Raw genomic sequence first — 25,927 nt, 5'->3', positions numbered from 1 at the left:
CTTTTGAAGTTGAATAATCGGTCAATGGGATCTCTTTATCTGAATTTCCGTCTGAATCTGAGTCATTCTTTGCTTTAACCACCAACTCTCAAGCTGTGTATTTTCTTATAAACCAGATCAATAAAATGCTTTATTATTGCATGCACTTTAATTTCTTTTCAAGGATAAGAGAAAGCATGAGTCTGTCAGAGCTTTTAATTATATTTGTAAATAAAGTGCTCATCACACAAGTTCTACATGTGCAAGTTTATTTGAGCATTTCTGATGCTTATTGTTTATCTGCCATTGTGTTTACATAATCAGCAGTTAATCAAAGTGTATTGCAGTAAATAGATTAGATTAACTTTTTTTTCCAGAAGGAACGTACTTTAAAATGGGTTGTGCTGATACTGTACTGTCACAGTGTCAACTAAGGACATGATTGTTCTCTACTAATCTTGTTCCCAGACACTTCCACCTAATACACAAACTTAGTTCTCTCCACATTCAGGTTACTTTGGCTACACTTCACAACCATATACAGTACATGTACACTCTTAGCCTTGAACTAATTTCTTCTGAATGGTGCAAACAGGGGCAACATACTTAGTATCAAAACAGGTTGTGTGTTTACTGCAGGGCAAAGTACATGATTGTTGATGAAATGCTGATGCCAGCGGCATTTAAACGAAAGAGGCACAGACTTTGGCCACTGCTGCTTGTCCCTGTATGGCCCCCTGTTGCAATATTAGCCTACATCATCACATTTAGCTATCCCCCCAAAAAATCTGTAAATGTTTAAGCCACATTTACAGTCAGGTCCTATTACCCTCACAATGCAGTATGGTTAATATTCTGAATGATTATTATCACAGCAACTCATTACCAAATCTGAGCCTGGCCAAACCAAGGCACCATTCAAAAGACATTTTTAGCTCGAGGCTAATGTACTATATGGTTGTGGAATTAAGTGACCTGAGTGTGTAGAGAACTAACTTTGTGTATTAGGCAGACGTGTCTGGGAACAGAACAAAACAAAAATATTGTCAAATTTGTCACACGAAAAAGAGGGAAGAGGGCAACATAGTTGTATAGTGAATATTTAAACAGAACTGTACAGGTGAAAGAGAACTCCAATGCAGCCAAACATGATTAACAGGTAGTTTTATTGTGACTGATGAGGTTATGTGAAGTGTTTGTTTTTTTGTCAGGTCAGCATGAAAAACATGGGTCATGATGACGTACAGGAAATAAGTATCAGAACCAATATAATCGCAAAACAAACAAAAGGCCTCATTGTTGGGGTTTCTCCAGCTAGTAACAACGTGGGGATTACCAAGAACTACTTAATCTTTCCTAGTCCTTTTTACTTTCCAGCCAGTTGTTCATAGAGTTTAGGGACATAGTCGTCCCACTCTGCCTGGTAGCAGGTCCCAGCCACGGGGGCTCCGAGTCCATACTTCTTGCGGAAACTCTGGATCTTGAACATGCCTCGGTGGTCTGCACAGCAGTTGGTGAGGACAGGCTCGGTGCAGGAGAGGAGGCCACCAGGCTGCTCGTAGACCAGCCACACATACCTGTGGATGCCTGGACGATGGAGAGATGTCACATGGTCACTTGGTGTCACATGGTTACTTACTTACTTACTTTCCAGCCACATAAATCACTACTAGGATACCACACATCTGAGCCTGACAGTTCTCTTACCAGTGTCTTTAATAGGGCCAGAGCCAACGTAGTCAGACATTACACAACCACTGGACACGTCGTTCCCTTTCATGTTCACCACCAGAAAGTGATGCCATTCCCTTCAAGAAAGAGAGAACACGTATTATGGAAAATAACGCTTACTCATCATTACACAAGGGGTGGGCGGCGGGCCACAGTGTTTTTACACCTAATTTAATAATGAACTAATGTAGGTCTTCAATGTAGACCATCATTAGTTTTATCAGGTGTGTGTGTGTGTGCGTGTGTGTGTGTGTGTGTGTGTGTGTGTGGCACTCTATACAACCCAGGAGGAGTCCTTTCCATAATAAAGGGGTAACAACAACAACAAAATAATAAATTGTTGCATGTTAATGTGCACACAGTGGCCACACAACACACCTGACTGTGGGGTTTTTTCTGCTGAGGTTATCTGGGTCGGTCAGGGCGAGAGTGTACAGTTTACTGGGGTCACAGCCCTCCCACTCTAGAGACGTGGGGCGGCTTTGCACCTGAGAAACAACAAACAAACAAACAGACAAACAAACAAACAAACAGACAAACAGACAAACAGACAAACAAACAGACAAACAAACAAACAAACAGACAAACAAACAAACAGACAAACAAACAAACAAACAGACAAACAAACAAACAGGGGCAAAATGGTTAATATTAAAACAGGTTGTGTGTTTACTGCAGGGCAATGTACATGATTGTTGACGAAATGCTGATAATAGGTCAGCGGCATTTAAATGAAAGGCCCAGACTTTGGCCACTGCTGCTTGTCCCTGTAGGCCCCCTGTTGCAATATTAGCCTACATCATCACATTTAGCTATCCAATTTCCACATTTACATAGTCAGTGGATCCTATTCTTTACCCTCCTACAATGCAGTATGGATAAGTGCTCCAATCATTATATAATCATAATTTAATTATTTAGTCATTTAAAGGTAGGCTAATATTAAAAAGATGGGTTTTTAGTCTTGACATGAACATAATTATTTGCTGAGGTTGCATCCCTAATGTAAACTGGCCGTACATTCCACAATTTTGGTGCATAAAATGAGAATGCAGCCTCACCAAATCTTTTCTTTTGTACATGTGGTATGCTAGCAAAAGGTCTTTCAGATATTCTGGTGCTGTGCCAGAGAGCTTTATAAACAAGCAGGAGGATCTTGAAATCTAGGAAGATTAGGAAGCCAGTGTAGAGTCTATAAAATAGGAGTTATAAAACTCTCAGATAGGAGACTGTTACAATAGTTCAAACGGGTAATAACAAAAGCATGCATTAACACTTCTGCATCAGCTTGCCGGAGAAAATGTGTAACTTTTGCAATATTCCGTAGATGATAAAAAGCATTTCTAGTGATAGATTTGATGTGAGGCTCAAAGCTTAAATCAGAGTCTATAATCACACCTAGATTCTTAGCTTCATGTTTGCAGTTTGAAAGCAAGGTTCTCACTAATAGGCGGACCGCGGTCCGGACTCGGAACCAGACGCCGTCCAATCCGGACCCAGACCTATAATAACCGATAAATTATTAAGAATGATTACATTTTGACGGATCTGCGCATGTTTTCTAGCCTTTACGGTACTGAATCTGTGCGTTCTGATAAGCGTTATTGGCTCGATGAGGGATGAGAGATACACACACAGGGGATGAGGGATGAGAGATACACACACAGGGGATGACGAGACGAGAGACTACTCGGAGAAATAAGTTAGAGAGAAGTCATGGCGTGCTCCAAAAAAAGAAAGGTAGACAGCGAAAACAGAGCTTTTAATGAAGAATGGACAGGGTTTTGTGAAAAAGTAAATTTGTTCAAAAGCTCTCTGTTAGCCTATGCATTTTTACATTTAAATGCAGCCCTTATTTTACTTGAAAGGGAAAAAACATGTATTTATTATTAGAGTATTATTATGTATAATCCCTCCAGTTCAGTGTGAAAACGTACAATACATATTGTTGAAATATTATTGAACTAATAATTAATTTAATAGTAAATTGTACTTTATTTATTTGATTTGACAGTCAGTAGTTGACCACATACAGACGTTGATACTACTAGGCTCCTGGAACAAACTCCCTGAAGAAATCAAACAGGCCCAAACCCTTAAAATATTTAAATCTAAGCTAAAAACCTTCATGTTTTGCACCAGTTATGATTAAACACAAACACTTCTATCAATGTCTTTTTTCCATTAACTATTGTCTTTTTAAATGTTTTATCTATTTACTTCTTATATTTGCTTTTATTCATTGTAATTTTTATTTTCTTATGCTCCTCTTGCTGTATTTTTAAATAATGTATGTAAAGCACTTTGAATTGCCCCTGTTGTATGAAATGTGCTATACAAATAAACTTGCCTTGCCTAGGCTACGTAGGCTATGTAGGCTATATCATAACACAATCTAGACGTTATGATGGAGGACCTTTCCTTGAGGACATTTTCTCTAACTGGACCTTGTTGAATTCTAATTGAACACCCCTGACATAGATATTGGATTTACAGTACTAGTAGCTAGATAGCTACCTGAGTCGGTGTGAGCACTTTGCCCAACTCTTCAATTTCAAGAGAGCCATATTTCACGACGAGGGGGTATGCAGGCTTCTCCTCCACCTCGGTGAGAGCAAGGGGACCGGTCCACTGGCTTAAATCCACTGGCATGTTGATCACGGGGAAGATGCAGAATGCAGATGCTCCTGACACTTGTGCACACACAGGGCAACACAGTCAACACAACACGAGAGGGTGCTCTGCATCAAATAGTGGATTGCGTGTGAGCCAATCACTGTGGGTTTAGCTAGGAAGGCAGGAGAGGACCCCTCCCATGTTCAGTTCCTCTGCACCTGGTCGGGGGGCTACCCCACTCCCACGTTGCTCTGGGGAGAAGACCATGAAGGACAGGGAGGACACCAGGCAGGTGGACACCTCTTTACCTCAGAAGTGGCAAACAGTCTGACAGTGATGCAGAACAGGTCCATGCTGTACGATGGGCTGACACTGAAGTGTGAAGGAACCCACCCAGTCATCAGTCCAAAGGAAGAGATATTCTGTGCTTTTACTCTCAGTAAGTAATGAATAACGCCTTGAAACCATTCAACGTCTGCAATGTTAAATGACCTATATGTAAATGTAATGTAAAATGCTACATGGCTCTTATGTACTTTTTTAATGTCTTTGAAGTTGAATAATCTGTCAATGGGATCTCTTTATCTGAATTTCCGTCTGAATCCGAGTCATTCTTTGCTTTAACCACCAAATATCAAGCTGTGTATTTTCTTATAAACCAGAACAATAAAATGCTTTATTATTGCATGCACTTTAATTTCTTTTCAAGGATAAGAGAAAGCATGAGTCTGTCAGAGCTTTTAATTATATTTGTAAATAAAGTGCTCATCACACAAGTTCTACATGTGCAAGTTTATTTGAGCATTTCTGATGCTTATTGTTTATCTGCCATTGTGTTTACATAATCAGTAGTTAATCAGAGTGTATTGCAGTAAATAGATTAGATTAACTTTTCCAGAAGGAATGTACTTTAAAATGGGGTGTGCTGTTACTGCAGGGCAAAGTACATGATTGAGGCACAGCCTTTGGCCACTGCTGCTTGTCCCTGTATGGCCCTCTGTTGCAATATTAGCCTACATTATCACATTTAGCTATCCCCCCAAAATCTGTAAATGTCTTTTTTTTTTTTTCATATATCTGTAAATTTATTTTTTTAAGTCACATTTACAGTCAGTAGGTCCTATTACCCTCACAATGCAGTATGATTACAATTCCAAATGATTATTATCACTGCAACTCATTACCAAATCTGAGCCTGGCCAAACCAAGGCACCATTCAAAAGACATTTTTAGCTTGAGGATAATGTACTATATGGTTGTGGAATTAAGATTAGACAAAGTGACCTGAGTGTGTAGAGAACTAACTTTGTGTATTAGGCAGAAGTGTCTGGGAACAGAACAAAACATAGTCAAATTTGTCACATGAAAAAGAGGGAAGAGGGCAACATACAGTGAATATTTAAACAGAACTGTACAGGTGAAAGAGAACTCCAATGCAGCCAAACATGATAGGTAGTTTTATTGTGACTGATGAGGTTAAGTGGAGTGTTTTTGTTGTTGTTGTCAGGTCAGCATGAAAAACATGGGTCATCACGACGTACAGGAAATAAACCAAATAAATCAACCAATATAACTAATATCATCGCAAAACAAACAAAAGGCCTCATTGTTGGGGTTTCTCCAGCTAGTAACAACGTGGGGATTACCAAGAACTACTTAATCTTTCCTAGTCCTTTTTATTTTCCAGCCAGTTGTTCATAAAGCTTAGGGACATAGTCGTCCCACTCTGCCTGGTAGCAGGTGCCAGCTACGGGGGCTCCGAGTCCATACTTCTTGCGGAAACTCTGGATCTTGAACACGCCTCGGTTGTCTCCACAGCAGTTGGTGAGGACAGGTTCGGTGCAGGAGAGGCTACCAGGCTGCTCGTAGACCAGCCACACATACCTGTGGAGGCCTGGACGATGGAGAGACGTCACATGGTCACCAATGACACTATTTATTGAGTTGAATCCTTACATACGACCATGCGTCGTCATGCTCCATACAGATTTCACACTTTCCAGCCACATAAATCACTACTAGGATACCACACATCTGAGCCTGACAGTTCTCTTACCGGTGCCTTTAGGAGGGCCAGAGCCAACGTAGTCAGACATTACACAACCACTGGACACGTCGTTCCCTTTCACGTTCACCACCAGAAAGTGATGCCATTCCCTTCAAGAAAGAGAGAACACATATATTATGGATTTTTTTTTTAATGATTAATAGTTTTTTATTATTTTCAATTAACAGACAATGAACAAACATCTATCACACGTAACATGTATTATGGAAAATAACGCTTACTCATCATTACACAAGGGGTGGGCCACAGTGTTTTTACACCTGATTTAATAATGAACTAATGTCGGTCTTCAATGTAGACCATCACTAGTTTTATCAGGTGTGTGTGTGTGTGTGTGTGTGTGTGTGTGTGTGTGTGTGTGTGTGTGAGAGTGTGGCACTCTATACAACCCAGGAGGAGTCCTTTCCATAATAAAGGGGTAACAACAACAAAAATAAGAATTAATTGTTTCATGTTAATATGCACACAGTGGCCGCACAGAACACCTGAATTTGGGGTCTTTTCTGCTGGGTGCATCTGGGTCGGTCAGGGCGAGAGTGTACAGTTTACTGGGGTCACAGCCCTCCCACTCTAGAGACGTGGGGCGGCTTTGCACCTGAGAAACAACAAACAAACAGGGGCAAAATGGTTAATATTAAAACAGGTTGTGTGTTTATTGCAGGGCAATGTACATGATTGTTGATGAAATGCTGATAATAGGTCCTCCAACACCCATTGCTCAGGAATTTCACTCGACTAATAAATGCAATGAGCTTGCATCCTTTTTTAACAATAAAATAGAAACCATTAGACAAGGCATTAGCTCTTCTGTGACAGGTATGAAAAACATGTCCCCATTAACAACCCCAAATAGGGCAGACATAACAACCATGTCACAATTTAACACCATCGATTACAAGACCCTAGATAAAATCATGTCACGTCTTAAACCATCCACCTGTGCCCTTGATGTCCTGCCAACAAGCTTTTTAAAAAACATATTTAGCTGCATGGCAGGCGAACTAATACAAATAATCAACACTTCCCTTTCATCAGGAACCTTTCTTGAAGATCTGAAAACTGCAGTTATTAAGCATCTACTAAAAAAGAATGGCCTAGACCCATTTGTACTAAACAACTACAGACCCATATCAAACCTTCCCTGTACAGGAAACATAATTAAAATGGTTGCCCACGAACAACTTAGCAATTATTTGACCCTAAATGATCTTGTCGATAAATCTATAAATGTTGTATCTATTTACTTCTTATATTTTCTTTTATTTATTGTAATTTGTATTTTCTTACTATGCTCCTCTTGCTGTATTTTTAAACAAATCATGATACAGGTGATGGTACTCCTGCTGGGCATTGCTGCCTGACGCACCTCCAACAGTGCCTTTAGAACAGGTGTGCTGTGACACCTCACTGAACACCTATGTGGGCCTAACTGGGTCATCAGCTGGGGACCACCAGTCATTGACGTTTCGCTCCTTTAACCCCAGTACATCTCCTGGTGGCGGAGCGATGGCAGGGATCTCTCCCTGCCACCCCCTGCTGATGCCCTAGGTGTTGTTCGCCCCCCAACCCTTATGCTTCCTTCTTAGCCACAGCCAGAAGCTGCCTTTCTCCGCCTCCTCAGCCAGCTCTTTCATGACTTTCCGATGCCTTGCTCCTGTGCATCCTATGTCACGGAGTAGGCGAGCAGCTGAGGAACCTACGAAGCCCCTACACCCCACTTCCACAGGGCACGTAACGGCTTTCCAGCCAGCCTCCCTGCACTCCGCCGCCAGATCTGCATACTTGGCTCGCTTCCGCTCGTTGGCTGCCTCCAAACCACCCTCCCAAGGGACAGTGAGTTCGACCAGAAGGACTGTCTTGCAAGCCTCCGACCACATGACCAGGTCTGGTCGGAGCGATGTTTCCACGATCTCCCTGGGGAACTGGAGCTGTCTCCCCAGGTCGACCCTCATGGTCCACTCACTACCCGGTGCGAGGAGTCTTGCTGTATCTCTCTGACGGGAGGGTTTGACTCTCTCTCCAGCCCTTGCAAACTGTATGGGATGTCTGTCTGGAGCGGAAGGTCTGCTGTTTGCCTCCTGTCTGCATGTCTCTGCCACCTCTGCCAGCTTTTTCAGCACCAGGTCGTGTCGCCATGTGTAGCGGCCTTGGGACAGCGCTGTCTTGCAGCCTGTCAGGATGTGCTGGAGGCTCGCATTGATGGTGTTGCAAAGGGGGCAGGTCTCTTCGGCAGAAAACCATTGGTGGAGGTTTCGGGGACAAGGCAAGGTGTCATATGTTGCTCTGATCAGGAAGCTGAGCCTAGCTTGGGGGATCTTCCACAGGTCAGACCATGACATGGGCCTGTTTGTGAGACCTTCCCATGACGTCCAGCGTCCTTGCTGGCCCTGGGACACCGCCTTTATGTTAAGGCGTTCCTGCTCAGTTCTTGCCACTTCTGCCACCACCATGGCTCTTCGATCTTCTTTGGAAGCCTTTGACCAGAACAAGGGAGTCTCGCCCCTTCCAAGGCCTGCTCTACCCTCCTGGACTCTGCCGACCACCTCGCGGTGCTTCAGCTGGCCGATTGCCAAATCAACCTCCTCTTGGGCTTTCCACTTCCTTCCAGTTCTTATCTGGGTGCCCGCTGCTCTCACCAGCTGGTCAGTGGATTCCCTCAGCTCTAGCACCAACCGAGCCTTCTCCTGCTTGTATCCAGAGCTGATGGATCGCAGTGGCAGTTGAAGCGTGTTCCTACCAAAGAGGCCCACGTCTGAGAGGCATCTTGGCAGTCCCAGCCACTTCCTGATGAACGAGTTTGCCAGCCCGTCCATCTTGCTTACCACTGAGGAGGGGATTTCGCTCATCTTCAGAGGCCACATCACCCTTTGGTACAGTATGAACTGGTAACACCATACTTTGTACTTTCCGGGGAGCTGGCTCTGGTTGATCCTGGCCAGGCCATCTGCGAGCTGCTTCCTCACCGTCTCCCCCATCTGCCTGTCAGAAAGCTCTGCTGTGTAGGTTCGACCCAGGCTGCGGACGGGTTGATTTGCCAGCAATGGGATGTCCTCACCACCTGCGACAAAGATGGTGTTGTCGCTTCTGACTCCTTTCCTGATAGACACACTGCGTGATTTGGGGGGTTTGATCTTCATCCTCGCCCAGCTCACAAGCTCGTCTATCCTCTTCAGCAGTCTTGTTGTACACGCTGCTGTCTGGAGAATGGTAGTGATGTCGTCCATATAGCCTCTCACCGCTGGTAGCCTTTCACCTGAGGGCAGTTTCACTCCTCCGACCATCTTCCTGGCCCCTATGAGGATGATCTCGAAGGCTGCAACAAACAGGATGGGGGAGATTGAGCATCCCATGGCAATGCCTACTTCCAACTGTTGCCAGCCTGTTGTGAAGTCCTGATGGGTGCAGCACATCTGGAGGTCTTCAAAGTACTTGGCTACCAGGGCTTTAATGCAGACTGGGATGTAAAAGAAGTCCAAGGCAAACTCGATGAGTTGGTGGGGGACAGACCCGTATGCGTTGGCGAGGTCCAGCCACACGACATGCAGGTCACCTCTCTCTCTTTTCGCCCTTTGGATCTGCTCCCATATTACTGCAGAGTGTTCCACACACCCTGGGAAGCCTGGCACACCCGCCTTCTGGCAGCTGGTGTCGATGTACTCGTTACTTGTGAGGTAGCTGGTCAACCTCTTAGCCAAGATGGAAAAGAAGATCTTCCCTTCAACATTGAGGAGAGCGATACTCCTAAACTGGCTGATGGTAGTGGAGTTCTGCTCCTTCGGGATGAAAACTGTGACAGCTCTTTGCCACTCTGAAGGGATGACTTGGTTCTTCCAAGCCACTCTCAACAGGTTCCACAGGTGTCTCAGGACTCCTGGGCAGTTCTTGTACAGCTTGTATGGTATCCCGTTGGGGCCTGGGGCTGAGGCTGCTCTTGCCTTCCGGACCACGTCTGCTACTTCACTGAGTTTGGGGAGAGCAGCATTAAACAGGAAAGCTGGGGGAGCTGGGCGGGGAACATATCCAGGGGATCCCAGCGGAGTTGACTTTGCTGGGTCACTGTATTGCTCCCTGATGTGATTCTCTAGCTCCGGTCTAGTAATCTCCAGCTTCCCGCTTCTCTTGTCCTCTAGCAGCTGTCTCGCATGCTTGAAGGGATTTTTGAAGAAGTTACTCCTCTCTTTCTCCTTCCGCCTTCTGCGTTTGCGAATGCGCTCCGCCCTTCGCAGGCTGGCAAGGTTTACCTTCACCTCCTCCCACAGTGGCTTCAGGCCCTCCTTCTCCTCTCTACTTGCCTTCCTCCACTGCTTTCGGAGTTGACGCCGCCTCTTCACCAACTGCTCAATCTCTCTCTCCCTTCTCCCCTTCTGCATTGGGCCTGATCTCCGCTTTTTAGCCATCACTCCAAATCTTCCTCTGCATTCATCATACATGATGTCTCCAATGCAGTTCAGCTTGGTGTCCACCTGGCCACGCAGTGAATGATCTAGGATGAAACTGAGGTCCTTGTCCAGCTTCTGCCAGACTGCAACCTCGTTTGCCTTTGGCCATTTGACCAGCTGCCTCCTTCCAGGTTCTCTCCTCTCTGTTCTCCGGCTTTGTCCCTGGCTGTTGGGGTTGCTTTGTGTTCTGTGTGTGTCTTCAGCGGTGCCCCCCTCAGAGGCATTGGTGTCCACCGAGGGCCCTCCTGTGTCCTCCGCCTGCCTTTCCTCAGCAGCGTTGGATCCCTCAGCACTGTGGTTTGCCACCTGGCTTTGGGTTCCTCTTGTCTGACCTGCGGTTGCAGTGCAATGTTGCTGCTGATGGCCTCCCTCTTCACACTTTTTCCTTCCCTGGTGGATCCGTAGACCTCGGAAGGTGGTCACCTTTTCCCACCCACACCTGCATCTTCTCATAATCCAAGAATCTTTGTCTATGTCCGTTCCAGTCGTTACCGAGAAATCCGTTTGAATTGGCCCTTCTTCCATCCCGCCTCTCGGAGGGCCATCGGGTTGTTTTTTCTTATTTGTCTTCGTAGTCAGTTTTAGGGTGTCCCTTTATGGGACAAGTGGGTGAGGTAACTAGCCGTCCACTCCCGGTGCAGACTTTCCTGCGGTCATCCAGTCTCTCCTGGCTGTCTTCCAGTCTTCCCTGGATGCCAACTGCCCTTTCACAGTAGTCACTGGATGCTTCCAGGTTAAACAAATCATGATACAGGTGATGGTACTCCTGCTGGGCATTGCTGCCTGACGCACCTCCAACAGTGCCTTTAGAACAGGTGTGCTGTGACACCTCACTGAACACCTATGTGGGCCTAACTGGGTCATCAGCTGGGGACCACCAGTCATTGACGTTTCGCTCCTTTAACCCCAGTACATCTCCTGGTGGCGGAGCGATGGCAGGGATCTCTCCCTGCCACCCCCTGCTGATGCCCTAGGTGTTGTTCGCCCCCCAACCCTTATGCTTCCTTCTTAGCCACAGCCAGAAGCTGCCTTTCTCCGCCTCCTCAGCCAGCTCTTTCATGACTTTCCGATGCCTTGCTCCTGTGCATCCTATGTCACGGAGTAGGCGAGCAGCTGAGGAACCTACGAAGCCCCTACACCCCACTTCCACAGGGCACGTAACGGCTTTCCAGCCAGCCTCCCTGCACTCCGCCGCCAGATCTGCATACTTGGCTCGCTTCCGCTCGTTGGCTGCCTCCAAACCACCCTCCCAAGGGACAGTGAGTTCGACCAGAAGGACTGTCTTGCAAGCCTCCGACCACATGACCAGGTCTGGTCGGAGCGATGTTTCCACGATCTCCCTGGGGAACTGGAGCTGTCTCCCCAGGTCGACCCTCATGGTCCACTCACTACCCGGTGCGAGGAGTCTTGCTGTATCTCTCTGACGGGAGGGTTTGACTCTCTCTCCAGCCCTTGCAAACTGTATGGGATGTCTGTCTGGAGCGGAAGGTCTGCTGTTTGCCTCCTGTCTGCATGTCTCTGCCACCTCTGCCAGCTTTTTCAGCACCAGGTCGTGTCGCCATGTGTAGCGGCCTTGGGACAGCGCTGTCTTGCAGCCTGTCAGGATGTGCTGGAGGCTCGCATTGATGGTGTTGCAAAGGGGGCAGGTCTCTTCGGCAGAAAACCATTGGTGGAGGTTTCGGGGACAAGGCAAGGTGTCATATGTTGCTCTGATCAGGAAGCTGAGCCTAGCTTGGGGGATCTTCCACAGGTCAGACCATGACATGGGCCTGTTTGTGAGACCTTCCCATGACGTCCAGCGTCCTTGCTGGCCCTGGGACACCGCCTTTATGTTAAGGCGTTCTTGCTGTATTTTTAAATAATGTATGTAAAGCACTTTAATTGCCCGTTGTATGAAATGTGCTATATAAATAGGATTAAATTAAATTAAAATTATTATTATTAATTATTATTATAATTATAAATAAACTTGCCTTGCAGCATTTAAATGAAAGGCCCAGACTGGCCACTGCTGCTCGTCCCTGTAGGCCCCCTGTTGCAATATTAGCCTACAACCTACATCATCACATTTATCCAATTTCCACATTTACAAAGTCAGTGGATCCTATTCTTTACCCTCACATTGCAGTATGGATAACATTCTAAATGATTATTATCACAGCAACTCATTACTTGCTTAGATTTTTTTTCACTCACTAAAAACCACAAAGTCTCTTATATTATATGAGTTGATGGGCATTTACCACCTTCTCACGCACACCAAATACAATTCTGTTTATTAAACTGGGTTATTCCATTTCAATTCAGTCAATTCAGGAAGTAAGGGGGATTTGAGTTCATAATAAAAAAATAAATGCACTGTCATATTTCATGAATTCACAAATAAATAAAAACGTACTAAAACGTAAACATTTTGAAAACACTTTCTTTCTGCATCAGAGGCCTTACAACAACATCTGAAAGGTGGGGGAAAAAGATGTTATCTCATCAGTTTCTATGCCTGTGTCTTACAGGGTTAAAGCAGACTTCGCAGAGACTACTACGCAATATCAAGTAACGGGCCTAGCCTATGTGGGCCACATTTGTGCAGCGAGAAAGTCCACAAAACATAAACACATACAACCAGAACAATATAACTCACACAATTGCATGTCCCACTGGGTATTTACAATGTGCACGTGTTCAGCGTGCAACGTTGCTGACACCATGACCATGCTGTAACCTGCATTCATGTCATCTGACGTTAGCCGGCTATGCTAAACACATAGACATTGGATTTACAGTACTAGTAAGCTAGATAGCTACCTGAGTCGGCGTGAGCACTTTGCCCAACTCTTCAATGTCAAGAGAGCCATATTTCACCACCAGGGGTTGTGCAGGCTTCTCCTCCACCTCGGTGAGAGCCAGGGGACCGGTCCACTGGCTTAAATCCACTGGCATGATGATGTTGATCACGGGGAAGATGCAGATATGCTGCTGTCACTTTGTGCAACACACCCCAGGGCAACACAGTCAACACAACACGAGAGGGTGCTCTGCATCAAAGAGTGGATCGCGTGTGAGCCAATCACTGTGGGTTTAGCTTTACCGACGTTTGATTGGACAGGGTCATCTGTCAACTCTACTGCGCTACAAAGTTGCACCCAATTCTGACCCAATTCTGCTCTTCTAGAATGTTCCGAATTATATTCACGATTGCCAAGTAGCCTGGCTACAGCTGTTTATTAGGCCATACATGTTACTGTGTTTGTTGCATAGCGTTATTTACGTTGTCTGTTTTCTATTGTTGGTAAATATGTAAATAAATTTGATTTAATTTAAAAAATATTATATTAATTTTGAAGTTAACTGTAGATTATTAATTATGAATCTCTGAGTATTGGAGAAGGGGTAGGATTAAATAAGCTTATGCTTCTTCCTACTCCTTTTCGGACTTGTTAAGTAAATAGTGTTTTTTTTCTTCTTTTTTTTTCTCTTTTTGTTTTGTTTTTGTTTTTTGTTGTTATAACTATTTCTTTTCTAACTATGTTCGAAATAAAGCTTTAATTCATTCATTCATTCATTCATTTTATGTCGATCTCTGTCCTTTGGCTCAAACGCTGAGTTGTCAAGAGATGGAAATCTACCTGCCTGCACCTTTAAGAAGGTAGGTGTTGGGTGTGGTTTGACTGTACCAAAGTTTCCGGATGAACGTGCGAGAGTAAACAGGTATATGGGTGGGACGAGATCTCGTATGTACAGTAGCATGGGGGAAAGAATCCACCATAATGTGTAATGCTCATCAGATATTCTAATGTAGAATAATCAAGGTGTGCTGTGAAGCCGCAGGTACCAGAGGTAGGCTCAGTCAGGTAGGTGAAAAGCTATGAGCTTTGTTCTAAATTGAAGTCAAGGTATGTAGGTGACTGTGTCAGGACCGATCATGAAGGCTTCACAAATTGCAATTTTTCTACTTCTGTTCATGCATCTGACAGGTAAGTGTCCACTTGTGGTTGTTCAATAGGAAACCATTGCTTTAAAGTGATACAGTTGCCTAGTTAAAGTTCAACCAGTGCATAATATTTGTCTATTAGCCTATCATGCTGCATTTATTGTTTTGATAATTGTCTATGTTTCTCCTGTCACATATCCTCATGTTTGTGACAGTGGCTGTACATGGGAGCTCAGATGAAACTGTACTTGGACCACTGGGACAGAGCATTCTCCTTCCGTGTTATGTTCCTGGTAATGCGATCCCCTCCTTTACGCGATGGATGAAGAATGGACAACTTATTATCAGCCGCAATCACACATCATCAACTCCAAAAGGCACAATTGAAGGACACCTGACAATACTGGACACTGGCAGCTTGAACATCAGTGCACTGTCTCTATCTGATGAGGCGACCTATGCCTGTGACGTCATGCCCCAAGACAACAACACTCAGACAGGTGTATCATTGAAAATCGTTAGTAAGTTGTGTTTATTTTTTATTTGTATTATTATTATTATTATTATTTTATATGTATATATACTGTATGTTACGGTACATGTGGGAATACGGTACATGTGGGAAAACTAGGGTTAGGGTTAGGTGCTAGGGTGACTTGGTACATGCTGGCATGTCTAACCCTAACCTTAACCCTAACCTTAACCCTAGCACCCTAGCACCTAACCCTAACCCTAGTTTTCCCACATGTACCGTATTCCCACATGTACCGTAACATATATACACACAAAGTGTTGCTGTCATGAGGATTTGTGTGGTAACAGTAGTTGACAGTAGACAATGCCACAAGTATACATTCCTTGGAGGACAGGCATTGCTAAGCTGGTTTATAAATTAAACTGGTTCTTCTTGATCATTGGCTGTAGCAGGTTTTGTGAGCAGTTGCCTTCATGCTGATGAGAGTAGTTTATGCTGATGTCTTGTCCATACCTTCTTTTATGGCTCTTCGGGCTACGCCTTAACTGTCCCTCCAGAAAGCTCTCTATCCCCTCTACACCTCTGTAGAGTTTATCTACTGTAAATAATACTAAAAATAAGAAAGAAAAAAAAGAGAGAAAAAAAATCTTCCTTCTTTCTAACATTTTGACTGCCAATGGCCTCTGGCCCGAGCATAGATTACTTTTTCTTGAGTTGACTGATGGACAGATGTTTCACCTACTTAGACAAATGAATTTGTTGCAAGTCACTTTGGATAAAGGCGTCTGCTAAATGCCCCAAAAATTTATGTAAATGTATTATAAAATACTTGCCCTAGAAGATCATTTGGTCAACAGCTGTCCGATTTACCAATTAGGGCTGAGCAAAAAGAAGACCACCATGCACACCATGTCATATCAGAGATGAATGTTTCTAACAAGATAACACTTTTTTTGTATACACCATATTATTAGGTCTCTACCCAAGTGCAAAGTAAATGCCTGTTTGACAACACTTATGGGTAAACTAAAAGTATCTAATGTTAACTCCTTGCAGGTGGTCCAGACAATGAGACCTTTGACATCTATCCATCCTCAAGCCTTCTCAATGGAACCCTAGTCGTCCATAAAGGCTCCGCAGTGTTTTTCAACTGCTCAAGCTCATCTTACCCCTCCCAGACATTGTCGTGGGGTTTTCAGGGTGTTGCCACGAGCAACGACTCCCTGGCGGTGGGCGAGGGGGTGTGGCTGGACTACAGGATAAAGGACATTCAACCCAGCGCTCAGGGAGAGTACACCTGCAGAGCCCAGAACACACTGTCCAAGAAGAACTCCAGCTGGAGCCAACAGCTACTAGTATACTGTAGGTAATAGAACTGACTGTCCCTCTGTGTGGCCGTCTCTCTGGAGATGTTGTTGTTGTTTTTTCTTTTCTCGACTACTTTAGGTGTGCTTGATTTAGCTTACCTGGTCCACCTGGTGTCTGATGTTTTGGGACCATTCCACTGTGCCGGGCGAGGTTAATCATGCACACCTAAAGTAGTTGTAATAAGTCAAATATGTGTTTAACACCGACCGATAAGAAACTCCCAATGTTTTGTTCATCTAGCGATTACTGACCTACTTGTTTGGAGTTTATACAATTGAGTCACACTTTACCAGGCCTTATGCCTGTGAGGTAACTTTTTTGTTACTCAGTGTTGTTACCAAATAGAGCTACTGTGTGCCACAGGGACACTTCATGTAAAGTTTGTCCTGCAATTATCCTGACAGTCTTTGTCCCAGTTGAACATTCAATGTATGAACATGTTTATTTTCCTTTAGATGCCCCAGAGAGGCACCCCGAGTGTTCTTGGAAGGCAGGAGAGGACCCCTCCCATGTTCAGTTCCTCTGCACCTGGTCGGGGGGCTACCCCACTCCCACGTTGCTCTGGGGAGAAGACCATGAAGGACAGGGAGGACACCAGGCAGGTGGACACCTCTTTACCTCAGAAGTGGCAAACAGTCTGACAGTGATGCAGAACAGGTCGATGCTGTACGACGGGCTGACACTGAAGTGTGAAGGAACCCACCCACTCATCAGTCCAAAGGAAGAGAGATTCTGTGCTTTTACTCTCAGTAAGTAATGAATAACGCCTTGAAACCATTCAACATCTGCAATGTTAAATGACCTCTATGTAAATGTAATGTAAAATGCGACATGGCTCTTATGTACGTTCAGCTGTCAAGTGACACTGTAGTTTTCACAACTGTACTAAGCAGCATTTGACGTATTTTGTCCCAATTCCAAAACAAGCTCTCCAGTTCCATACTGAAGATCAGTCACCTAAAGCCCAAAGCGCACGGCGTGCGATTTTGTCGCACAACAACATTCGATTCTCAATTCTTTGAATTATTTCAATTGGTGTGAATGGAGAATCGAATGTTGTCGTGCGATAATATCGCATCGCACGCCGTGTGCATTGTCTCATTCAAAACAATGGAATCGAATTCGGCGGTGCGCCAAAATCGGGGCCGTGTGCATTGGCCTTAAGGCAATGTTTCTTATCACCACCTGACAAGGTTACTCAAACAATGAGAAAGTACTCTGTTTACCCAGCCACACCTTGTCATTGTCATATCCAACTGACCCAGTGGACGCCTTTTCTCTCAGAATCCCCATATCCTGAAGGGCAACCATTGGTGACTGCCCTGGAGGGGACCAACGTGACGTTGATCTGCACAGAGAGCAGCTCCATCCCTCCGGCCATCACCGCTTGGAAGAAAACAGCCCAGCAGGAGGACATCATCCCCAGCTCCAAGTACATCCTGTCAGAGCAGGGACCCACCTTCACGCTGACCATAGTGGAAGTCAGCAAGGACGATGAGGGGCTCTACTTCTGCAGGAGTGAGAATCCAATCATGGTCCGCGAGCTGGAGGTCTCTCTCACTGTTAAGAGTGAGTAGGAGTAAACACGTGTGTGTGTGTGTGTGTGTGTGTGTGTGTGTGTGTGTGTGTTTGTTTGTGTGTGTACATTTATTCCGAGAAAAATGGTTTTCTTAGAAATAATTATTTCTTGATTTCTCTGAATAAATTTACTTTAACCTTTAAAAAAAATGTCAGTGTGACATTCACCAAAAGGTGCATTTCTTTTATAACTCTTGTTAACACCTTTACCAGGGGTGCCAATAATTGTGGAGGGCACTGTATGTGTGGTGTGTGTGTGTGTGTGTGTGTGTGTGTGTGTGTGTGTGTGTGTGTGTGTGTGTGTGTGTGTGTGTGTGTGTGTGTGTCAGACTCCTGAGGAATATGTGTGGAGGCAGAGAGGGCCATTAGCCATAATGATTAGGCCATCATTAGGGCCAGCCAAAATCTGCAAAAATCTACCTTTTGCAAAAGCCCCACCAGCCACCTTAGTTACTGTTACCGCCAAGCTGCACTTCTTTGTAAGCAGGAACTACTGTAAACAGCCAAGCATGGAGTGGGAAAAGTAGCATATTACCGGTCAGTGTAACTGATTCTTTTTGGAGTAATACCTCTGCAATATCCTCCAGATCTAAACAAAAGGGATTGCAATATGTAGTGGAGGGATATATTCCGAATATTGGATTGGATGGAGCAGATGGAGTATGTTTGCTAATCTTCAAGTTATTTAGCTGGGAATGGGGCCTCCCACACTGTTTCATCCACTGCCGGCATCTTTCCTCTTGGGTTTTGAGCTTTGGAAAGGGGGAAAAAATGACTCCTCCCCCCTCTAAACTTTTGGGGTATCTCCTATTGGATTTTGCGCCCTAACGACAGCTTGGCGAACCTTCTTCAAGTAGTGACTGGTTGCTAAAGGACAAGGACCGTTTGGGGGAGTGGTTTTGCGAAAGGTCAATTACCTGAATAGTACTTTTACAGTGTAATTACATACATACTGTATAACCTCAGAAAACACTTCTAGTTACTTCTGGTCATTGTAATAAATACCAAAGTAGAACAACTTCTCTGCAGATTCTGTCTGGACCCATGGAGTAGGGGTGTGGGGAGATCTGAGTCAGATGAACTACTATTGAACTACGATTGAACATGCTTATGACATGTGCACAGAGACAGACTATACACAAGACATGCAACATGTTAGCACTGTTGCAGGGAGATCACACCCTCTCTAGAATGTTGCCAAACCGGTTGTCTCTCACCTTAGATGATCACTCACAACCGCTTTTTTGTGTGACATTTTAACCATATACTGTGTGATGTTCTGTTTCCACAGCCAATTCTGCATATACAGGAGCAATCATCGGGACATTTCTAGCTATTCTGATAGTTGGATCAGGCTTGATAATAGCCAAAATGGTTTACAGCAGCCGTGACAGAATTTGCCTTGGTAAGATTATGATCTTTTCACTTTCTCCAAACACTGTGACAGGCCTCCGAGTTAACAAAGAAAGATTGCTAACTGCCCTATTCTCAGTCATGCCACAACATGTCCCCTACAACACCATTGTTGAAATGTAGCCTATAGCCCAATGCACACAGCGTGCGATTTCTGTTGCACGACAACATTCCATTTTGAAGTTTGAATGGAAGTCTATGAGAAAATCGCATCCCAATGCATACGGCCCCGATTTTAATCGCACGGCGAAAATTCGATTCCATTCATGACAACAATGGAATGTTGTCGTGCAACAGAAATCGCACGCTGTGTGCATTGGGCTTATGACACATTTAGGGGGAAATGATAATGATGTAAACACCCATCACATTTGTTACTTACTATTTGTGCCAAATTGGGTCTGAACCGACTAACTCTGAATTTGCTATTGATGTTTACATTTTTATTATTTTATTACAGGTAATGGATTTGGGTGAGTATTACCTTCCTGAATGACATACACAGGGTTGTATGACACTGTACAGTACACAGTAATCACATTCACCTGACACTTCCGCACAACAATGCTCAAAACCCAGAGACTAGTCTACACTTAAGAACAACATGAAATACATATGGCAAGAATCATTTAGACAGTGTTAAGATTATTATGTTTTGTCAGTAGCCATTGACCTGCAGTTTGAGCTGGCTAATGTCGCGCTTGTCCTCTCTTTCCCAAGGCGAATGGAGGAAGAGCAAGGGGACGTGTTCAGTCTGGTGGAGTCTGACGAGGAGGAGGTGTTTCAAGAGCCTGTGCCCAGACTCCCACCTTTGACTAATGGACACCACACAACACTCGTACAGATACATCGAATCCCATCCAGTAAGGAACAGTAATTCCCTGCCTCACTCAGCTTGAACAAAATCAAATTCAACTGAGTTGTATATGCAGTGTATAGGTCAGTGGTTGTATAATTGCAATGTTGGCTAAATGTATCCATCATAGCACAGTAGCTGCTCTTAAGCTTTACATTTCAGTTTGTATTGACTTCACAGATGCAACAAAAACTAAAATCACTAACCTATTATGTGACATTCTTCAGGTGACCATGAGGAGCTAGAAATTGCTGATGCGAAGCGAGGAAATACAGTCACAGAAGAACCTGTGGCGCTTGTAACTTTTTAGTGTTGGAGCTTATTTGTTATCTTTTTTTAAAAATCATATCACTGAGAAAAATGTTTACTCCCCAATTAAACTGTGAACTGAAAAGTAATTTTGGGTGGTAGGCTTGTACAGTATGTAACCTACGTAGTATGCATTGGACCATCGATTGTGCCTCTATGTTGATTTAATTCAGTGGTTTTGTTAAAGAATGTCATTTGAGTTATGTCATTGAATTGTTGCCATTGATTATGAGTTTCGAGCAATATATAACTGTGTTTTGACACATTAAAAGCCATTGATGACTATAATGTATGTTGACTTCACTCACTCAATGAACTTCAGTACAGGCCAAAAGTTTGGACACACCTTCTCATTCAATGCGTTTCCTTTATTTTCATGACTATTTGGTACATTGTAGATTCTCACTGAAGGCATCAAAACTATGAATAAACACATAGGAATTATGTATTTAACAATAAAGTGTGAAATAACTCTAAATATGTCTTATATTTTAGATTCCTCAAAGTAGCCACCCTTTGCTTTTTTGTTGTTAATAAAATATATAATAATAATATTTAATATAATATGTGTTAATAATAATATGTTATTATATATATATATTTAATATTATTATTATATATTTTATTAACAACAACATTTTTTTATTTTATTAACAACAAAAAAGCAAAGGGTGGCTACTTTGAGGAATCTAAAATATAAGACATATTTAGAGTTATTTCACACTTTTTTGTTAAGTACATCATTCCACAAGTGTTCATTCATAGTTTTGATGCCTTCAGTGAGAATCTACAATGTAAATAGTCATGAAAATAAAGGAAACACATGAGAAGGTGTGTCCAAACTTTTGGCCTGTACTGTATACTAAAATGATGAGTCATGATATGACTAGGCTCTTATGAGAAAGAATTAGCATGATGATGATGGTGGATCTGACTAGATAATTCAATGTGTAAACGATAATTGTAACTGCGCCTATTTAAATGCTTATTATAGGTCATTGTAGATGTGTCTTTGTTTTTAGTTTACTGCGGTTTTTTTTTACGTTTTGTTTTTCGGTTACTCTTACGTAATAGAAAACAAGGGCACGTGTGACGAGGTAGCCAATGGGAGGAAGGGAATCAACTGTCCAGGAAATAATCGAAATGTTTCTCCTTTGACTCACATTTCTCTCCACATTCTTCTCCACCTCTTTCAAGAATACCGGAAAGTAGTAATATCCATTGAGTAATCACATTTGAAGACGTAGGAAGGAAGACACCCCCCTTTCTTTCGCTCAGAATAAGCGATTTAAAAACTATTCTCGGTCGGCTGGGACAGCGAGATAATCAGGAAGTGTTGTACACAAGAACCGATCAAGAATGTGATAAACTGTCAACCTTTCCTCGAAATGTGTTCCTTGAAAGGAAGCGTGCAACAACGCACATGTAAGTAGGCATACATAGGCTATATGCTAAAAGGAAAATGTTATATTTATTTTTATTGCACGAGATTCTTCTGCCTCTTATGGGGGAACATTTCAAACCTGCAAACTGCGACACTTTAAATGAATGTGCAATAACACTATGTGCAATATGACAACCCTCGGGTACATAAGGTTCAGAGATAGGAAATGTTAGAATAGATATAGCATAGCATAGCCATAGAGTACAGCACAGTGTTTTATTTGTATAGTATAGTATAGTGGATAGTGTACATAGCCTTTATTTATGTAAACCAGCTCTTTTCCCTTCTTGTTTTTAGTATTTTTTCCTAGCACCAGGGGAGCCACCCCTCCCAAATGTCGTTGTATGGTACCTGTACTATATCAATGACAATAAAGACCATTCATTCATTGATCCCAGTTCATGTTTGATCCTGCGGCGTCCCTGCCTTTCTCACCATGGCTTTTCTTCTTAGCTTCCGATGGGCTGATATTGGAATTGAAATCTGCACATCATTCATCCTACGATGGGCGAGCGGGCTGTGAGACGTGGAGCGTTGACTTCTCTCCGGACGGCGCCTGGTTCGCTTGGTCTATGGGACACGGCATCGTTTGGGTGGTCGCCTGGCCGCTCGATCCTTTGTGCGTCTTTTGTGCTCAAAATGGCATTTTATATTTATTATATAATTATTATTTATTTATTATTATTATTTATTTATTATTATTATTATTATTTATTTATTATATATGTATTTGGAGGCGATTCATCAGCAGAATGTAATGTCTTACATTTGTTTTGTTATGTCAACCAACAGAACCGTCAGACCGGGTGATGATAACAGAGAAGACAAGACTTTTACCTGCGGTCAGACAGTGTGGGGGCTCGCTTTCGGACCACGCCCATCAAAGCCTGCACCCCCCGGGGGTGAAGTAGCATCCTTTGAGAGAGGGTCCACTTTGCTTCTGGCCACCGGATTGGACAATGGAGTGATCAAGATATGGGATGTTGCAACAGGTAAGGAGGACATCTTGCCTCAATTGTCCAGAATTTAGGTAACTCAAAATACCACTTAAAGCAGATTTTTTTTTCTCTTCAGCCCACCATTGAAATGGTCCCAAATGACAAGTACATACAAGTCTATGTTAATAAATAATTGTGTTTTTTTACTAAATATGTATGGTACATATTTTTCCTTCATTCTGTGTCTTGGAATATTTTCAGGTCATCCTATGTTTGACCTCAAAGGACATGAGGGTATTGCAAGGGACCTGGTCTTCACGCCGAACGGAAAGCTCACCCTTGTATCTTCCTCTCGTGACAAAACCTTAAGGATATGGGACTTAACCCAGAAAGGTAAACAATTGATTTGGTTGACCTTCATACCTCACTGAAAAACTTAAAAATAAGCACACTTGGGTTGGTACTGTTACTCACTTTAAATGTGATTTGCCATTATTCTGTAAATCAGCTCAAAGGCTGTTCATATTTAACCACATGTGGTCATGTTCCTGGACCATGTTTATGATGTATGAAGACTGTGTAGGTACATCTGTTTCAGCTGAGTGTATGTGAACCTATGGATGTATCTATTTATTTCTCTGCCTTCATAGGTAAAAAGGAGCACGTGCTCTCAGGCCATAAAGACTGGGTCAGTTGCTGTTGCATTTCACCTGACTGCAGCATGATTGCATCGGTTGGCAGATTTGACAGAGTAAGTTACACCTCATCTCATTCTCCAGAGGACCCCAACTTCTATTAAAAATAAAAAAGAATACAGCAACAGACACACTTGTAATGTTGATGGTGAGCTATCCCAGTATTTTCCACAAGCTGCACACTCAGTCAAACGTCTGTCGTTCCTTTAACAGATGGTGTGCCTGTGGAGCCTTCGGTCATACACCTTCATCAGGAACCTTACAGGGAGCAACCACAGGACCTTCTACCTGTTGGCATCCTGTGACTTCTCCCCAGACGGGGCGCTGCTTGCGACAGCAGCCTTCAGTGGCGCCAGCTGGTGGATCGACCTATGGGACCCCTACACCGCCGAGAAACTGGCCTCTCTAGTGTAGGTGTCTACAGTATATCCTAATACGGAGAAATACAGTTTCTCAAAACAACAAACATTGTCTAGGAAACCTGGAACATATCTACTGCGGCGTAGAAATGATCATAATAGAAGATCTAACCATGACATTATGGTTATTAAGTCACAGCTTCGAAAGCCTCTCGGCCAATCACAATGCTTGTTCTCATCAGCCCGTTGTATAATACAGTGTAACAACCATAGATACATATTATATATATTGTATCTCTATGATAACACCTTTTTGAGAGATGAAGCAACTGAGAGCTAATGGTGCAATTTACAGATTGTTTTCTCTGCACACTTTCATAATTCAGTATTGCCTCCACCTGAAGAAAGCTTGTTGAAGGAATTGACCCTCTGTTGATTTTTACCATAGGGATCATTGTGAGATCTACGGACAAAATCAAATCTCAGCATTGCGATTCTCACCTGATGGTTTGCACCTGGCAATTGTAACTGAAGATAGGTAAGATTGTGGTAACAGATTCTGAGTTTTTAAATCGCCTCAACAACTGAAAGGGCAATGTCAGTATTCAGAATAGTGAAAAATGTTGTGTCTTGTGTTTGCAGAGCCCTCCGGATCTGGGAACCAGGCGAGAGGGGGATGCTGATGCAGACCAAGGAGGACCGTTCCTCTAATGGCCTGTGCTGTAACTTCCATCCACAAGGGGGAGTAGTTGCCACAGGGTAGGTAGATCAACTATAATTTCACCCTCACTGCATTTACTAAAAAAGCAATTTATAAATGATCATGCTCTCCATTTTGATGTGTAGACCGGAACATAAGCAATTGAGTAACAGGGGATTAATATATCAGTCATGTTGACCTGAAATGTATCCCCAGCCTTGTTGATGTCGTGAGCAATTAATGACATTTTGGTCACACTTCTAAATGTCAACATCATGCTATAGATGTACAATACTGGCGGTACACAACACTCACTAAGACCCTGTGTGTGTGTGTGTGTTTTGTTGTTGTTGTTGCAGGACCAGGGATGGCAACCTGAGGTTCTGGAGAGCCCCCAGGGTGGTCCCCAGCCTGTGTCACCTGTGTCGTTCCACCCTACGCCACTCCGTTTCCACACACCAGGTAGAGGCACTGCCCCTCCCGCACAGAATCCTGGAGTACCTCACCTACAAACACATTCCTGACCGCACAGACGCCTCAGGCTGCTGCTCCTCAGATGAGGAATGGTGAATTTTAACCTGAGGAGACACACTGAAGTTGTATCTGACTATGAGTGATGCTTTTGCGAAGAGTAATTGTGAGTTTGGGCTTTCCCACCTATGTAAGGAAATGAAAACGGGTCCGTCAGGGACATTGTGACCAACCAGTTCATTGTACTACTCGTATGTAACTACACTCGTAGTTGCCTCATAGATTCATGATAATAGCTTTAACATTGCACTTTTTATAATTAAAGTATATTAGTATAATCAGAAGAATTATATTTTTGGTTGATATTGCACAATACATTAGGTATTATTTATTTAGTATGTTTTGCTGTATGAGGTAAGGGTAGTTCAATACGTCTGTTAAAACAAGGTAACAAATACTTTCGGTATGCTGATTGAGACCCACTGTTTGGATCTGAAATTCTATCATACAAGTAGAGCTAGCTGAAAGATGACACTGGGCTGTAAGAAACATACTTT

The 25,927-nt window shown here is 43.4% G+C and overlaps 4 protein-coding genes across 4 annotated transcripts; 2 read left to right on the top strand and 2 right to left on the bottom strand.

Annotated features, from left to right (window-relative positions):
• Window positions 1-1,126: 1,126 nt before the first annotated feature.
• Window positions 1,127-4,453, bottom strand: LOC308158488 (phosphatidylethanolamine-binding protein 1-like). Its single transcript, XM_080532123.1, has 4 exons — window positions 4,228-4,453; window positions 2,089-2,198; window positions 1,687-1,787; window positions 1,127-1,566 (listed from the first exon to the last, which is right to left on the bottom strand). The coding sequence occupies exons 1-4, from the start codon at window positions 4,360-4,362 to the stop codon at window positions 1,346-1,348; spliced, it is 567 nt and encodes a 188-aa protein (XP_080388249.1). The 5' UTR covers window positions 4,363-4,453; the 3' UTR covers window positions 1,127-1,345.
• A 1,381-nt stretch (window positions 4,454-5,834) lies between these two features.
• Window positions 5,835-13,835, bottom strand: LOC308158489 (phosphatidylethanolamine-binding protein 1-like). Its single transcript, XM_080532124.1, has 4 exons — window positions 13,639-13,835; window positions 6,880-6,989; window positions 6,383-6,483; window positions 5,835-6,220 (listed from the first exon to the last, which is right to left on the bottom strand). Exons 1-4 carry the CDS (start codon window positions 13,771-13,773, stop codon window positions 6,003-6,005), a joined length of 564 nt encoding a protein of 187 aa, XP_080388250.1. The 5' UTR covers window positions 13,774-13,835; the 3' UTR covers window positions 5,835-6,002.
• Window positions 13,836-15,086: 1,251 nt separating this feature from the next.
• On the top strand, window positions 15,087-20,984 carry vsig10 (V-set and immunoglobulin domain containing 10; the record flags this gene model as incomplete). The annotated part of the gene is made up of 8 exons (XM_080531326.1): window positions 15,087-15,264; window positions 16,296-16,601; window positions 17,063-17,356; window positions 17,892-18,176; window positions 19,477-19,590; window positions 20,059-20,071; window positions 20,319-20,461; window positions 20,682-20,984. The coding sequence occupies 8 exons, from the start codon at window positions 15,087-15,089 to the stop codon at window positions 20,762-20,764; spliced, it is 1,416 nt and encodes a 471-aa protein (XP_080387452.1). The 3' UTR covers window positions 20,765-20,984.
• Window positions 20,985-22,046: 1,062 nt separating this feature from the next.
• wsb2 (WD repeat and SOCS box containing 2) lies at window positions 22,047-25,914 on the top strand. Its single transcript, XM_080531266.1, has 9 exons — window positions 22,047-22,188; window positions 22,661-22,826; window positions 23,000-23,199; window positions 23,407-23,538; window positions 23,796-23,896; window positions 24,054-24,250; window positions 24,648-24,737; window positions 24,842-24,958; window positions 25,259-25,914. The coding sequence occupies exons 1-9, from the start codon at window positions 22,152-22,154 to the stop codon at window positions 25,467-25,469; spliced, it is 1,251 nt and encodes a 416-aa protein (XP_080387392.1). The 5' UTR covers window positions 22,047-22,151; the 3' UTR covers window positions 25,470-25,914.
• The last annotated feature ends 13 nt before the right edge of the window (window positions 25,915-25,927 follow it).

The sequence above is a fragment of the Nansenia antarctica genome (assembly GCF_963989245.1).
Source record: "Nansenia antarctica genome assembly, chromosome: 5".
NCBI classification, from domain to species: Eukaryota; Metazoa; Chordata; class Actinopteri; order Argentiniformes; family Microstomatidae; genus Nansenia; species Nansenia antarctica.
The sequence above is the reverse complement of the archived record's forward strand: the minus strand, read 5'-3'. Positions and strand labels throughout refer to the sequence as shown.